Source organism: Sander lucioperca, chromosome 19 (assembly GCF_008315115.2).
Source record: "Sander lucioperca isolate FBNREF2018 chromosome 19, SLUC_FBN_1.2, whole genome shotgun sequence".
NCBI lineage: Eukaryota > Metazoa > Chordata > Actinopteri > Perciformes > Percidae > Sander > Sander lucioperca.
Genome location: NC_050191.1, coordinates 10,808,263 through 10,824,841, shown reverse-complemented (window position 1 = coordinate 10,824,841; position 16,579 = coordinate 10,808,263). Strand labels below are relative to the sequence as shown.

The following is a 16,579-nucleotide window of genomic DNA, read 5'->3' as shown; positions in this document are numbered from 1 at the left end:
AACCTCTCCCAAACATGTCACACACCGGACCCCCTCCTCGATGGCGGAATTGTCCCAGAAGAGGACAACCTGTGGCAGGTACGAAAAGATAATATACCGTGAGATTAACCAGCTTAACGTACGTAGTGCTATTGCTACCAGCCACTTAGTGTAATTTCGTTGCACAACATGCGGGTTAAACGTGACTGGTTGTCTTCTCTTATATGTTATGATCCGCTTTTAAATTCCACAAACGTCCTGATATAACAAGCATGACTTAGCTATTGCTGTCCAGTTTCAGTCAAACATAAATTGCAACGCTAGCATCACAACATAGTGACGTTGGCGAGCAGTGCTGTCCAAATGAATGTTATTTCATTTATTTAAGTGATGGTTGGTGTGAACGGGGATGCCGACCTCACTGGATAACATTAATAAACAACAGAAGCTCAGACGTTGTTTAAACTGTAGGTACATTTGCCAGTTGTAGCAAAACCAACTTAGGTAGCCATATTTTTGAATGGAGTTTGGTAAAACACTATATTCGGGCGCGCTTTGTTTAGCTAACTTGGCACCTGTGGCTAACCGACTGTCAATGTCCTCTCTTTCTTTGCAGACACACGTGCTTTTTGATTATTAGCTCTAATTTAATTCAGAACAAAAGCTGTGTTTGTGGGCTGTGGTTCGTTAATTTATTTTCGATTGAAAAAGTGCATCGGGAAAGTGCTGCTAAATTGGCTAGCTTCGCTGTCGAAGCATCACGTGTCAAAACAAACCGTGGCTGTAGCATCGTTGTGCTGCATAATTCTACCTAGTGTTCGTTATCCATTAAAGCCATGTGTAACAGCATGTTTACTTGGTTCCCGCATTGCCAGACCTATATCCATCCCACGTTTGCTTTATATGAATGCAGTAGTGTAGACAGAATTTACATTTCAAGGTACAGCTGGTGGCGGTGACACTTAAGACATATTACTTTAAGAAATTAGCTATAGTAGACAGTTTTATTGGATATTATTAACCACTTTAGATATGCCAACAAATACTATTTGTGTGCTATTTCATGCTTAATTTAATCACAAGTCACAACACATAGTTTCTCCTGATTTGCAATTAAACTGCTGATTTTTAGATTTGATATCATAAAGTGTGGTAATTATGGCAACTGTTGACACAATATTATAGTGTATTAGACTGGGCTTTGCAGAATTAGGATAACATCATCCTGTAAAGAAAAATTAAGCTTTGGCTAATAAGCCAACTAATCAATGCATCAGCTTGCTAGGGGGTGTTATACTGAGGACCACTGGTTCTTTACTTGTATTTTCCCTCATAGGTAAATTCCTGCCAATGAAAACGATGTTGGGTCCCAGATATGATGACCAAGTTGCAGAGGAGAACAGGTTTCACCCGAGCATGCTGTCTAACTATTTAAAAAGTCTAAAGGTAAGTAACTCTTTAAAGACTGAAGTTTGGAGTGACATTTTGAAGTTGAAAAACCCACGTCTCACCTTGTCTTTTTGTTGTTGTCTTTCTTCAGGTGAAAATGGGTTTGCTTGTGGATCTGACGAACACTACGCGTTTTTACGACCGCAACGACATTGAAAAAGAAGGCATAAAATACGTGAAGCTTCAGTGTAAAGGGTACGTGTAAATTCACTTTCATTAATTCAACTAATTGTCAGTTGAAGTTTATTCAGTGGTAGTGTGCTAAAGCGAGTGTCATTCTGTTTTTTAGCCATGGAGAATGCCCTTCAAAAGAGACAACTTCAATGTTCATTAGGCTCTGTGAACACTTCGTTGAGAAGAATCCCACAGAATTAATAGGTAAGAAATCCACATGTTAACAGTTAGAGGAAATCAGTAACTCTTTACATGCTTCTTTGAGATGATTTGTGTTTTCTTCAATAGTCAGAGATGTTTATCTGACTGTGAACATGTTTTGAAGTTGAAGGCTTGAAAATATATGTCTGTGTCATGGCACTGTGTTTAAATGACTGCTGTGTGCCTTCCTTCCGTGGCGCCAGTGCACAGAGCTCGGAGCAATAGTGTTCTGCTTGGATTCTGCTGGATGACGCAAAACGTGATTTTCATTAGACCACGGCTTCTCTGTGTACTGGTGCCACGGAGGCAAGGCGCACACACCATTCATCTAAACACACTGCCAACACAAAAATGACACAGAGCTTTTCCCTTTAAATAATCGGTAATTTCCTGATATTTGCAATTGAACTGAAACTGTCAATTTTTTTAATATTTAGAAATGATGAAATGATCAGTTCTGCCTGCTTTGAAAACTTACACTGGACCAGATTGTTTAAGATTTTTTTTCTCACGAGGGGTGTGAGCAAGTTTCAGAATTGAAAGCAGAACTTCTGTTATTTCTTTAAAACATGTATGATCTCTTTTAATCTTTAATTAACAGCCAGTTAAGTAGTACATATTTATTATTATTCATTAGTAGTTCCTTCATTTAGTAGTAAATAATAGATTTGATATCCGCACTGACTCAAATAGTGAAAATCAGCATTGTTCATTGAAAGTTTGATTGAAGGATTACATTAGTGTTGTACATAGTTTCATTTCAAAAGAATGTCAAAAGTTAAACATTCGGAACAAGGAAAGCCCCTTTGTGTGTCTTATATCAATGTGACTAAAATCCATGAAGTGAAATGTGTATCCCGCCTGCTTACAGACGTATATGAAGATACATGTAAGTAGAATTTCAGGGAGTGTAAAAACAGCTGGCGTAGTAGTAATTGAGTTTGCACTGTGTATAATTTACTCAGACGGTTGGAACAGCTTTGCCCTGACAATAACTCATTTAGATTTTACCACCCCGCAGTTTTTACTCCTTAGACATTCAAGCTTCCATTTATCCCACTCAGCATGAATCTTAGAGGAACACGCCGACTTGTTGGGACTTTAGCTTATTCACCGTATCCCCCAGAGACTTTAGATAAGTCCATAGTAGCAGTGCTTCGCCTTTCTGAGAATATAGTTCCCAGTATGTATACGGTTAGAAGATAGCTGAGTCTCATGTGACGTTGTTATTTGTACACGCTGTGACTATACAAATCACAACATGTAAATAGGAAAATGTTGGCGGTATTTTGTCACTTATTGGGAGCAGTAGGCTAGTTGGAACCGGTTACCTCCATGATCTGTGCTAAGCGAGGCTAGCGGTGGGGGCGTCAGACAGAGTTACAACACGCACGGAGATGAGAAGGGTATGTATGGACTTATCTAACTCTGGGGGATACGGTGAATAAGCTAAAGTCCCAATGAGTTGGCGTGTTCCTTTTTAATGCCTGAGCAACACCTCAAAAACCTTGAATCTTAACTACGAGCACCTGGAGCACCTTTATTTCTAAAAACCTTACATTAGCTCTTTTATTTTAGACTAAAGTTATATTGTGTTCTTTGTACATTTCCTTAACACTTTAGAGTTTCTTGTTGTGGAGTTGCCTAAAGTGTGCTTGCATACTCTGTAGCTGAGTTCACAGTGACAATATTGTGTCTCAATAATAGTTTTGCTGTGTAGTTTTCCACAATTTCTGGTGACTATATTTCTTTTTAAATGGTCGTTCAGCCTGTCCTTAAATGCTTTGTAACTGAAAACTAACACAGAACACACACAGGTAATAACAATCATGATAGTATTAAATGTTGGCCTCACACCATTCTATTGTATTATTTACTTACTACTATTTACTTTTGTAATTAAATAACGTTATTTGTAAAATGAAGTAGCTGAGATTCACTAAAACAGGCTTTAAGATGGGGAAGCACCGATCTGACTTTTTCAGTCCCGATACCGATGCCTGGGCTTTGTGTATCTGTCGATACCGATACCGATCCAATACCGTTGTTGAATTAATAATACACTGTATACCTTCCACCTTATACCTTCCTTCCACCATGTGGAAGAGTCTAAATGCACCAGACTTTCCTAACTAAACATTACTTTTCCTAACTAAGACAAAATGACATAGATGTAATGTATTGAATTCTTATTTATTTGTACACTCAACTCTTCCAGCATGCGACACACGTGCAACAGAGAAGAAAAAAACTGGATCTGTTAATTTTTTCGATCCCCGATCCAGCTATTTTGTCAATATCAGGACCGATATCCGATCTTAATATCGGATCGGTGCACCCCTACTTTAAGATTTTCCAACAATGTATGTCTTTATTATTATTATTATTATTATTATTATTATTATTATTATTATTATTCCTGTGATAACATAAATAACCTTATGGGTTGTGAAGTCTAACTGCATCCCGCAACTAGTATTTATTAATTCCATATGTGTTCTACATGTACTCACTCATGAACTAATGGTGTTCTTGCTTTGCTGCTGTGATACATTATATAATATTATATATATATCTAATATGCTAATTATTATGCTAATAAGCTATATGTAGTCTACTTACTACATTTATTTTGAGCATTAAAAAAAAAATTTGCACTTGGGAAAATAATGCTACTAAATTGATCTTGGATTTATGTTTTGTAGCTACATATTTATTGTAATATTTGTCCATAGAGTGTGGGACTAAACTGTCATCTTGGCTGCATCACCTTATGTGTCCAGCAGAGAGCAGCCAAATTCTAAAATTGGACTGTTGAAAATGGACGAGAGGTTGCTTGTTTTATTTATATTCATATAGTAACGCTCTTCAGACATCAGACAGCTTCACAGTACAACCAATCTTTTGCTGATGGTCACGGAATAGCTCCATGTACCAACTATATGTTAAATGCCCCTCCCAAGCTATCCTCACGCATCATTGTTAATAATAGGGAGTGCATTTGCATGTTTCCAAAAGTGCATGGCTCTCTAACCCAACTTCCTTATAAATCAAAACATAAAGCAGTGTCTTGTAAGTCACTATGTTGTTGGTTTTATAAGTGTGGGAGTTTCACATGAGAAACAACGCTGCTCTCCCAGTGAAAGCTGTGTAGGTGATTTTTCAGGTGAAAGGACATCAATAGACACCAAACCTAAATCCGGAATAATGCATTTGGTTTAAAAGGCAAAATTGTCTAGATCTTTGTATGTGGGAAGGTTTTTTGTTGTTTCAACTGAGTTGTATTTTTAACTTCATGGAACTACTGTAGTTAGGGGTGCATTTAACATCACTCACTTTATTTGTCAGTATGTTAATATGAGTTGGGACATAAATTAGACAATGCTGATTGCTTAATGTTAATAGTCTTCATGTATGTGTAAATAGGTTTTAACACAGCTGAGAGACATATAAACAAGGTGAACCGTACAACGCAGTAAAATCTGATATAATGACCAATATTAGCTAATTGCATATATCAGTGATATCAGGGATCAGTGTTTAACTCAGCCGATAAGTAACGTGAAATCACTATACGGAAATGCCGAGCTAGGTTTGAGGTCATTTATAAACGGTGTCACCATTACATACAGTTGTTTGCCCACCAGAGAGCACTGAGTTTATTTTCACACAGTCAAACGTCCGTCTTAGAGTAAACCAAAGTCGCAGTTAAAAAGTAAAAAACGATCTAAAGGATCTGTATCAGTCTGTAAATTAAATTGGTAACCTAAATTGACAGGGTTTATGAAACATTACTTTTTTCCTTTTAGATAATTGTGCTAGTGTCAAATATGCTTTATGCCTAAAAATAGTGTGTCCCTCGATCTCAATTCCCAAATAAACAAGCAGCTTCTTCTTACTTCCTTTTCAGTGTCAAAAAGTTAGTTTGGGATAATATTCTGCTTGGACATTGTGCACAGACAGCCAGTGAGATTCTTATCATGGACATTTGATTTAAAAGTTGCACTTTCACAGTACAGACAGCAGGGTACTCTCTTATAACGCACTCTAGCAAATGATATGCCTGTTCTTACCTACTAACTGTTGCCTGGCTTGTAAATCAAATTGCTGAAATATCAGAGCAGAATGTATGAATGTCATCTCAGCAATGTCCTGTCTTTAGCCAGCTGGTGATAAGGCATTGTTGTCTCTGTGGTTCACATGTCCACATGTTTATTTTGTGTAGTTTAAAACCCTGCTGTGCACCTGTTTCTTTGTGAGAATGTCACTTTGTTACAGAAGACATTTTCTTGAAGTGATGAAAAAATATAACCATAACCTTTTAGGGGTCTTTCTTCACACAAATTCAGTTTGTGCTTTACAGACCATTTACTTCAAAATAAAGAGCATAATTTTTCTCAGTTTTTGCTTTTCCTGTGCCCTTTTCATCCACTCTTTACTTCCCCTGAGTGTTTCATCAATCTCTGGGTCTCTTCTGCGTGTGTGTGGCTGTTGCCAGGCTGGTTTTTAATATGGGTATAAAGTCAGGACCAACACTCTAAGAAGAGAGATTGCGTTTGTAACTTGATTCCCCCGCTCAAACCATGGACTCAGTACATATCAAGAGACTGATGTTATTGATGTGAGAGGGGAACACGTTGGATGAAATTGTGCTAAACCACAGGGCTATTGAAATACTGACGCTTGATTGCATCAAGGCATTGAGCATAGATAGATGATTTAGTGATAAGACATGCAGCGTATTTTACCATTACACTTCTAAGAGTGTTCGCTTAATGCTTACGATTTAATATAAATGTAGATCTAAAGTGGGATTCTCAGTTTTAACCTCTGTGCTGCCTCTTTTTTTTTTCTCCCCCTGAAGGTGTTCACTGCACGCATGGCTTCAACCGGACAGGCTTTCTGATGTGTGCATACCTGGTGGAGAAGATGGACTGGAGGTAAGGGCTGACCCCCTTCAATCACTCATACTGCCAGGAGTGCAGCTTCACAATCTTCGCAGATGACTTGCGTGCCAACACAAACCATACAACACCGAGCCCCCCTAGTGGCTTACATCATTACTCTGGCTTTGAAATCTCCCACCCCTGTCAGTGTTTTTGAGCTGATAATCCTGTCTTCTCCTGATAGTTTCTGTGTGTGTGACGGCACGAGAAGTTGCACTGTCGGTTCAAATAAACACAGACTTGACAAAGAAGCTGGCTGGTTAGCAGTGACCGAGTTTGTCGCCCCTCAACAGAGATGTTAAATAATTTACAACAGCTGAGCAGAGGGGAGGGTGAGGATGTGTGTTTAGCCAGAGGAGGAGTAGCAGTCTGAGAAGGCAGAATCCCTGGAAGGGTTCGACATGTAGGCTAGATAAAACCCTCCCACCGCCCACTACTTCCTGTGTAATGAATACTCTAGGAGCATTTACAGCCCTCAACCAGTATCCTGTGTTGCAAAATATTACTACCAAATGATCAACAATGGTACATTTTAAATTTTTTATGGATATGACTAGTTATTGAAAAAGACCTGCCCTAATCATGAGCTTATCCTATGTGGGGATTTGCTGCTTTTCTTTTGGACAAAACAAGACATGTCATGGCTTTACATTGGGCTGCAGGAAATTTTGATGGGAGTTTTCACTTTTTCTACTATTTTAAAGACTAAACGAGATCAAGAAAATAACCTATATTGTCCTATAGGTGCAGCCCTAATTCAGTTTAACGTAATACAATGTAAGACCTGGACAAGCAGCAAATTCTCACATTTGAGACCTAAAATCATCAAAAGTTTAAAATTTTTGCTTTATGAATTACTTCAATGATTAATCGATTATCACAATAGTTTCTTATTCATTTTTTCCCCCTAGTTTTTTAGTTGTGACAGATCAAATGAGAAATACAGTAACGACGGAACATAAAAATAGTAGAAAAACTATACCAACTATAAAAAAAAAATACAGCTTTTTTTAAAGGACATCCTGTCTGTGTTTGCTGCTTCTTATCAGCATCGAGGCAGCTGTGGCTGCGTTCTCCCAGGCCCGGGCCCCGGGGATCTACAAGGGAGAGTACCTCAAAGAGCTTTTCCGTCGCTATGGCGACGAAGAGGACGCGCCCCCTGCCCCTGCGCTCCCCGAGTGGTGCTTCGACGACGACGACGATGGGGATGTGGATGACGACGGTAACGCTGTTGGCCAGGAGTCGGGCCCCAGCTCCTCTGGGTCAGCGCCTGGCAAACGAAGGAAAGAGAAGCTAAAACAGGTAAGACTTCCGGGGAGCTCCAGGAAATGGACTGTTAAGTAGAAAATCCGTTGGTCCCTCTCTGCACGACATGGACCTCATGTAGGGGGATGGAGGGTCTGTTGGGAGGCTTCTCTTTTAAGTGGTGAAGCTACTGTGTTAAAACTTTATATAATTCAATACATTTATTGTTCAAATGTAGAGAACGTGACACTTTCCATCTCCTCACCTGCTGTCAAAGGTATTTATTTGATTAGATGAAAGGTGTCTCCCTGTCTATATGTAAAGCTAAAGTTGAAATTATAAGTGTTGAAACATCTCCAGTTGCATATAATTAGGTTTCCTTGTGTTTACATTGAGCTGATGCTCTCATCCAGACTAATTGAATAGTTTAAAGAAGCTTGAAATCAAGTGGTACCACCAACATTTCAAGCAGTCAGTGCAGAGCTAATGGAAAGGCAAAAGCAACAGAGTTTGAACAGTAGAAAGTAAATTCAGTTTGGTGGTGCAGAACATTGTACAAATTACAATTATATCAAAATACCAGCAGAGAAAATGTATTTATCACTGTTATTGCACAGTGCTTACTACCAAACCTGAATCATGGCAAATCTAATAGTGTGGTGATACAGTAGACAGGTCTAGAGGGAAGAAGTCAGAGCAGAGAGCAGCAGCAGCAGTAACTCTTGTAGACTGCATTACTTCACTGTCATTAAGAGATACTGTCACTTGGTTGGGAGTCAGACTGGATTGCAGCCAGTTGGCTGCTGTGATAAAAAGTAATCAAATCTGTTTTAAAGTAGAAAAAAAGTGACACACCATCAACTCAAACAAAGCCTTTAGAGCTTTACATTTTATTAAATATCATTGACAGTGATCGTCTAAAAAAATCTGCTTGGATGAAACACTTTTTAGTTTTGATGTGAAAAGTAGAAACACTGCTCTATTTTGATTAATCAACGATTGGCTTCTGAGGAGTGGAGTTTATGTGACAACAGTTTGAGTTGGGAAAGTTTCCCCATCGTGACGGGTTAGAGATATTTGAGGTGGAAGGGAAGTCAAAGGGATCAGATTTCTGCCTCCGGTGGACTCCACTGCAGTATGTTTGAAGTATTAAAGAAGGGGCATGAATATATAGCTAATTGCAATGATATTGCATGTTGTAATGATATCATATCATTATATCTTCCAAACTTGGGCTTCACCTAACGAATATTTTCATTATTGATTAGTCTGCTGATTATTTTCAATATTGATTGAATATCGATTAAACCTCAAAAAACAGTGAAAGAGCCAATTTCTCAGATCTTGTTTTATCTGAACAACAGTCCAAAACCAAAACATTTTCAATTTACTATCCCATACAACACAGAAAGGCAACACATTCTCACATTTAAGAAGCTGTAAACACTTAATATTTGGCAGGATTGCTCGAAAAATGACTGAAACGATTAACTAATTATCAAAACACTTGCCAATTAGTTTCCTCTTGGTTGGCTAATTGTTTAATTGACTAATTGTTAGAGGTCCAAACACCTCCAGTGTAGACACATTACACATGAAGAGTTTGTGGAATATGGAGGAAATATTTATTCATAATTCAAATTGAAAGTCCAAAGAGAAATTGAAAGTCCAAAGAGAAAATGAAGCAAGATCAAATTAAAAATATAACTTTTTTTTACATTTTCCATTGATCAAATTAAAAATATTATTTTTTTTTTTATTTTCCATTTGGCTTTTCCATTTGGATTTAATATTTGGCTTTTGAATTTAAATTTAACATTGGCTTTTAATTTGGATTTAATATTTGGCTTTTGAATTTCAATTTAACATTGGCTTTTAATTTGGATTTAATATTTGGCTTTTGAATTTACATTTAACATTGGCTTTTCATTTGGACTTGACACATGTCAAATGAGGAGGCGTGGCCCAAAGGCTGGTGGGAGGGTCTGAAACGAAAGGGGTGCAGAGGCACCTTATGAACAGCAGGGGGAGCTGACTGCTGGGGAGCACACTGTTGAGCATTTGTCTGCAGTTTGGCCACCAGGCTGGCTTATCCTCTTATTTCACATGATAGAAACTGATGATGTAGGCTAAACACAAACCACATTTCATGCAACAACAGTGAAGTTTTCATGTAGTTACTATAATTGGGCCCGTGTTAGTGAGGACTAGATTAGGACTGTATTTAAAGCTGATTCTGGTTTCCAACTTCGCCCCAGGTGTGTCTGTTTAAAACACGGACGGAGACAACTTCTCTCTTTTGATGTTTTATTTAATTAAGCAACAGTACAAACATGGGTGTGGGTAGCTCTGCTACGTGTGTTTGTGTGTTGTCAGATCTCGAGGACACACACACACACACACACACACACACACACACACACACACACACACACACACACACACACACACACACAATCTCAACCGGGTAGTCATCGTCCGAACTGTGACCTCTCCTTTTTCTTTCTCTCACTTTTTTCTCCAGGTGGTGCGCACAGTGTGAGGTGCGTGTCCGCGCTATTCTCCGACACGTACTCACAACAATCACTCCTGATTGACGGCCTTTTGTACAGCCTGTGTACTTTTTCGTTCATTTGATTTCCGATTTTGAAACGATATCCAAATTTGAAAAATGGGTCATTTTAAACCTTGTTAATATTGATGACAATGTGGGGGCGAAGTTGGAAACCAGAATCAGCTTTAAATACAGTCCTAATCTAGTCCTCACTAACACGGGCCCAATTATAGTAACTACATGAAAACTTCACTGTTGTTGCATGAAATGTGGTTTGTGTTTAGCCTACATCATCAGTTTCTATCATGTGAAATAAGAGGATAAGCCAGCCTGGTGGCCAAGCTGCAGACAAATGCTCAACAGTGTGCTCCCCAGGTCCGTGTACTTGGTGGCCAACGGATTTTCGTTTTGAAAAGAAAAAAACAAAAACGAAAAACGGCCAGTTTCCCAATTACCATTAGTAAATAGGAAAACAAAAAACGGAAAACAACCCATTATTCGTTTTTTGTTTTGATATTAAAAAACGGAAAACGAAAAACAATCTCGTTATCCGATTTTCTTTGATGTATTTGTAGATGGAACTCGGAAATTAAAATGTGTGTATAAATCTTATTCCTTTGTCAGTACCCGATCTGTACCGCCTGTAAAATCCGTTCTGTGCACTGCCTGATCAGTTCTACGCTTGCGCGAACACCGGCAAACTTCACAGCTCTATGCGCGCATTGGCATAAGGATGTTTGGACATTCCCGGTTACCGGAAGAAAACATTAGACAGTGACAGTAGACCGTTATGATGGCAGAGATGAAGTTTACAAGGTGTTTGCTGGAGTTGCCTAAAGTATCTGTTAATGATATACGGAGGTCGTCCGGCCATCCAGTACAACACCATGTAGCAAATTAAATAAAGGCTTCAAATTTTACGTTTCGTCATTTCTTTACAACTTTGAAGGTAATTTGCTAACGCTAGCTAGCCTGAGCTAGAAGCCTTGCTTTGGTGTTATAAGTCATGACTCCGTCCTGCTTCAGGTTAACCATGTTTTAAATAAAGTTTAAGCATGTGTATACCTCTCACTTCATGTGTTTGTACTTTTATGAAAGTATCAGGTAAAAACAGGGCTACAAATGAGATCTCTGTGAGAGACCAGCATACTCCTAGCAAACTATTATGTAGCTCAATGCTGGACATTCACCCCTAATTCCGGTCACTTTACTGTATTTGTATTTGTTTAGTATTTGGTTTAGAAGCCTTTATTGGTGATTTTTTACGGTACAAAGTCCTGCTATATACGTACATAGCTAGCTATATATGCTCCGCTATGTCGCGTTAGCATGCAGCTACAATAGTTAGCTATGAGTATGCTAACGTTAGATTGTAGTGGAACGAAGCAGCACTTTCTAACGTCAAAAATCGCAGACCAAACACTACACAATCGGACATGTTTCAGCAGGAATGTGACCCGGAATTGGGGAGAATTTAACAACATTGCCAGCTAAGATGACCGTTAGCATGTAGTTACTATAGTGTTTACTGCCGTTAGCATGTAGCTACTATAGTGGTATACAGCAGTGGTGGCTGGGAGAGCTGTCATCCCATCTTCAAAAGGACACTTATGTACGTTTACACTTCATCGCATTAATAATAGACAGTCTATGGTTATTAGTCAAAACTAAGTATTAGGTAAAAACATTAACGTAAACAACACAACAACGATGTCGCTACACGGTTTTGGATCAGTGACAAGTTTCGAATGTTTGTAGCTATGACTATTGTATAATAAAGATTTAATAAAAAAAGATTTAATAAAAAAGTTGTAATGTTTGGTCATAAAGTGTTGACACATGTTACTTATATACAGTCTATCGTGCAGGCAGAACGGATCGTGTACCGACAGTTACAAATCGCACAGGGACATTGTTAGTTTTCTACTACGTAATTATGCGCATCCACAGAACGGATCTTACAGGCGGTACTGGCCAATAAATGCTATTGAAGGGCGGGTCTTGGCGTGGCGGGAGTAACTTCCGGGTCACGAAAAAAATACCAATGCAAAATTAAGGAATACTGTCGGTACACGATCCGTTCTGCCTGCACGATCCGTTCTGCACATGCGCAAAATGTTCGCGCATGCGCGGTTGTACGAGGATTTACGACACTGCACGATCTGTTCCACGCTTCCGGTCGACAGCCAAGCTAACGTTAGTTTAGCTAACAGCTAATTCGGCTAACTGCTAGCTGAGACAGCATGTAATAACTTTAAAAGACCCTCAAAATAAAACTTGAATATAAACGTTGACATATATAACAAACACCTAACATATATAACAGCTGTTACATCAGTTCTACTTTACTTGTGCTCATTTAAAATACAATCACTCAATACTTGTCTTTATTGTTATTACTGTGAAGTCTTAATTTAGCTGTAGCCTGCTTTTCCCATTACGTTTGAGTTAACGTTATTTTAGACTGAATCTAGCTGTCAGCTAGCGGTTAGCCGAATTAGCTGTTAGCTAAACTAACGTTAGCTTCCCGGTGGAGGCTAGCCATAGGCTAGCGTGGAACAGATCGTGCAGGTCGTATGGATACGTAAAACAGTATTATCTTGCGCATGTGCAGAACGGATCGTGCAGGCAGAACGGATCGTGTACCGACAAATACGACTTATACACACGTATTTTAATTTCCGAGTTCCATCTACAAATACATCAAAGAAAATCGGATAACGAGATTGTTTTTCGTTTTCCGTTTTTTAATATCAAAAAAAGAAACTGGCCGTTTTTCGTTTTTGTTTTTTTCCTTTCAAAACGAAAATCCGTTGGCCACCAAGTACACGGACCTCCCCAGCAGTCAGCTCCCCCTGCTGTTCATAAGGTGCCTCTGCACCCCTTTTGTTTCAGACCCTCCCACCAGCCTTTGGGCCACGCCTCCTCATTTACATTGACATGTGTCAAGTCCAAATGAAAAGCCAATGTTAAATGTAAATTCAAAAGCCAAATATTAAATCCAAATTAAAAGCCAATGTTAAATTGAAATTCAAAAGCCAAATATTAAATCCAAATGGAAAAGCCAAATGGAAAATTTAAAAAAAAATAATATTTTTAATTTGATCGAAAATTTAAAAAAATAATATTTTTAATTTGATCTTGCTTCGTTTTCTCTTTGGACTTTCAATTTGAATTATGAATAAATATTTCCTCCATATGTGGAATGCCAGTTGGATTTGCATAATATGTGTAGATGTCAGGAAATATCTTTATTAATATCATGATAATGATTTCTGCCATATCGCCCAGCCCCATGTTCACCAAAGCTTTCCAAATTTAATACACTGCTTCTGAAAATGTGCCTTACATTTTAAGATTGTTTTGTGCAATTTGTTCAAATTACATTTTCACACCTTATGAAGACTGACAGTAAAACCTTCTTCTAGATCGAAAGGTGGAGATTAATATTTATATGACCATAATGGGACTTTCTCTTCTCACTGCAGCCATTCATACTAAAAAGCATATGCACTAATGGCACTTGGGGTGACCTATATTATCATACCATATCTGTTTCCGTTCGAATTGGCATATATATTCATATTATACCAATTAGCAAGACTCATATGCAGAATAAGGGGGAAAAGGGCATGTCAAATGAGAAATGGGTGAGATTAGGTAATGAGGTGAATGAGCACGATTATTCTCAGTTGAAAAAGGAGTGCTACAGATGTTCGTCAATGTTTCTCTCAGAATGGATGGGCGATGATATCGGCATATGAGGGTGAAGCAGGTGAGGAGAGAGGCAGTAGTAGAGTCTAAATTCCTGGGAGATGAAGCAGACAAATAATTAAAGGATGGAAATGGTTTTAAAAATGGAGAGGTCAGAAGAAAAACTGGATTTATAATATTTTCCACCTCTTGTCTTTGCACACAGGGATTCATAAAGCAAAGAAAGCAGCTGTTTGTTAAGTAGCACAGGGACTTAAAATGTTTTTCCTGTATGTGTAGGAGGGTGGGAGTGTCTCTTTAAATTCAATCCAAGTTCAACCTTCTGTTTTTCTTCTTTTGTTTTCCTCCCAGGGTGCAGTATTCCTTGAAGGCATCACTGTAAAAGGCGTCACACAAGTCACCACACAACCCAAACTAGGAGAGATCCAAAGAATGTGTCAACGGATGGCCGAGTGGGACAAGTAAGAACCTCCACTTACCCTCCTCATACCCCTCTGGGAAGCTGTGTTCTGTGTACACACATATATGTGGGCGTACTGTACTGTGTTGTGAGTGACTCATTTGTCAACAATCACCCTTATCTTATTTTTTAGTTTTTTGATCTCGATACTTTCAGACAGACGGCAGAGTCAGGAATAGATTTTTCTTTGCTGATGCAGCGGCTCTACTGCCGCATCTTGTCACAGCAAGGAACAGTCCACGCTGCTATTTTCACTGTTTTTCTTTTAGTTATACCTGTAAGGGCTTTTATCTTTTAATATAATGAGATCCAAATGCAGTTATTAATGTACTGTAGTAACTATTTGCACAAAATTAAATTTCACATGGACTTTTGCAGAGGATGTTTTCTGGGCCTGTATGAATACAATTATTTTTAAAGAAATGGTCATATGGCCCTAAAGTTTAACTTATGAGTCAAACAGTCGTAGTAAAACTAATACTAATACAATAATACAGACAACGAAACCATTTTTTGACTCTTACAAGCTGTAAGATAACAAGATTACCACCTGCTGTTTTATTATTAGCTGATAGAAATTCAGCGTCATACCTGTCACCTCATATGCCGCCTGGGCTTCTTTTGACCAAATTTCTGTGCCCTAGTACTACATAAAAAACGGCACACCAACACGACCGCAGCCTTGGCAACAACCACTCTCCCTGCATGCAAGAAGAAAGCTTTTATAAGATATTTCTTCCTACAATTATGTTGACAACATCAAATTAAGTAATTTGAGATATTATTCATAAACATATTCAATGACTTAAAGAAGTAACCAAATGAAAATCATCTGTAGAGGTCCTATAAAATGTTATGATGAAATGTGTATTTCACAGTTCAGCTAATATAAAATGTGATGCACATATTATAATTGTTACACGTTAATGTAAACATTTGTATGTATTTATATCCATAATTTCTCAAACTTCTTTATGCCTTGTAGGAGTATGGGTATGGGACAGGCCTTGTATCTTTTTTATTTTCCCAACTACATTTCCAAAATATGGAGAGTGTGTAGCTGCTGCCTCTGCTGGTCACTCCTAACTGACTTAGGAGCTGTCTGGAGCTCATTTTTAGTAATTGCGGAGCTAAGACCAAGTCTTAACACTTGGGAGCATTTATGCATGGCACTTAATAAAAGTCACGTCTAGAATTCTGACACACCTAAGACCAAAGTTTGACTATAAGAGGCTCTGGCTATTGATCGTAGGTTATACTTTAGGTTTAGACTTAACTGAAGTATGTGTATTGGAGAGGGGTTAGGCCTGAAATAGTCAATATCCACAACCTTCCACTTCAGGGATTGCCCCGTTGCTGTGGGAATTCCGCTTCATGTCCTTCTTTTCGGCTGGATTTCCGTTACCTAACGCTTTCTTTGTGTTCGAATTTTAAACTCCAGTCGATTTATGAGGACTATGGTTAACTGCTCCTCATATCTCTGCAGGGTAAATCCAGACAGCTAGCTAGACTATCTGTCCAATCTGAGTTTTCTGTTGCACGACTAAAACAACTTTTGAACGCACACGTTCCACCAAAACAAGTTCCTTCCCCGAGGCTATTTTGCAGCGGCAACGGGGGCTCCATGCAGCACTTAGAGCCGCCCATGACGATTGGGATTGGTTTAAAGAAATGGCAGTAAACCAGAGCATGTTTCTCTCCCATTCCGGAATGCTGTGTGGACTAGCCAGACCCTCCTCCGCAGCGCTGTAGAGGAAGGTCTGGCAAAGCGAGACTAGGCGTGAAATAGATTAATACAAGAGGTCAGAGTGGTGAGAGTCGATGATCAAATGAATGAATGTCAGTTAGAAACACAAA

The 16,579-nt window shown here is 38.7% G+C and overlaps 1 protein-coding gene across 1 annotated transcript in view; it reads left to right on the top strand.

Annotated features, from left to right (window-relative positions):
• The first annotated feature begins 14 nt into the window (after positions 1-14).
• rngtt (RNA guanylyltransferase and 5'-phosphatase) overlaps positions 15-16,579 on the top strand; it is an 89,099-nt gene continuing 72,534 nt past the window's right edge. Inside the window, exons 1-7 of the mRNA XM_031321998.2 lie at positions 15-78; positions 1,316-1,425; positions 1,520-1,623; positions 1,718-1,806; positions 6,668-6,743; positions 7,799-8,051; positions 14,614-14,723. Of these exons, the coding sequence (XP_031177858.1) occupies positions 15-78; positions 1,316-1,425; positions 1,520-1,623; positions 1,718-1,806; positions 6,668-6,743; positions 7,799-8,051; positions 14,614-14,723 (806 nt within the window). The remainder of the gene's footprint in view (positions 79-1,315; positions 1,426-1,519; positions 1,624-1,717; positions 1,807-6,667; positions 6,744-7,798; positions 8,052-14,613; positions 14,724-16,579) is intronic.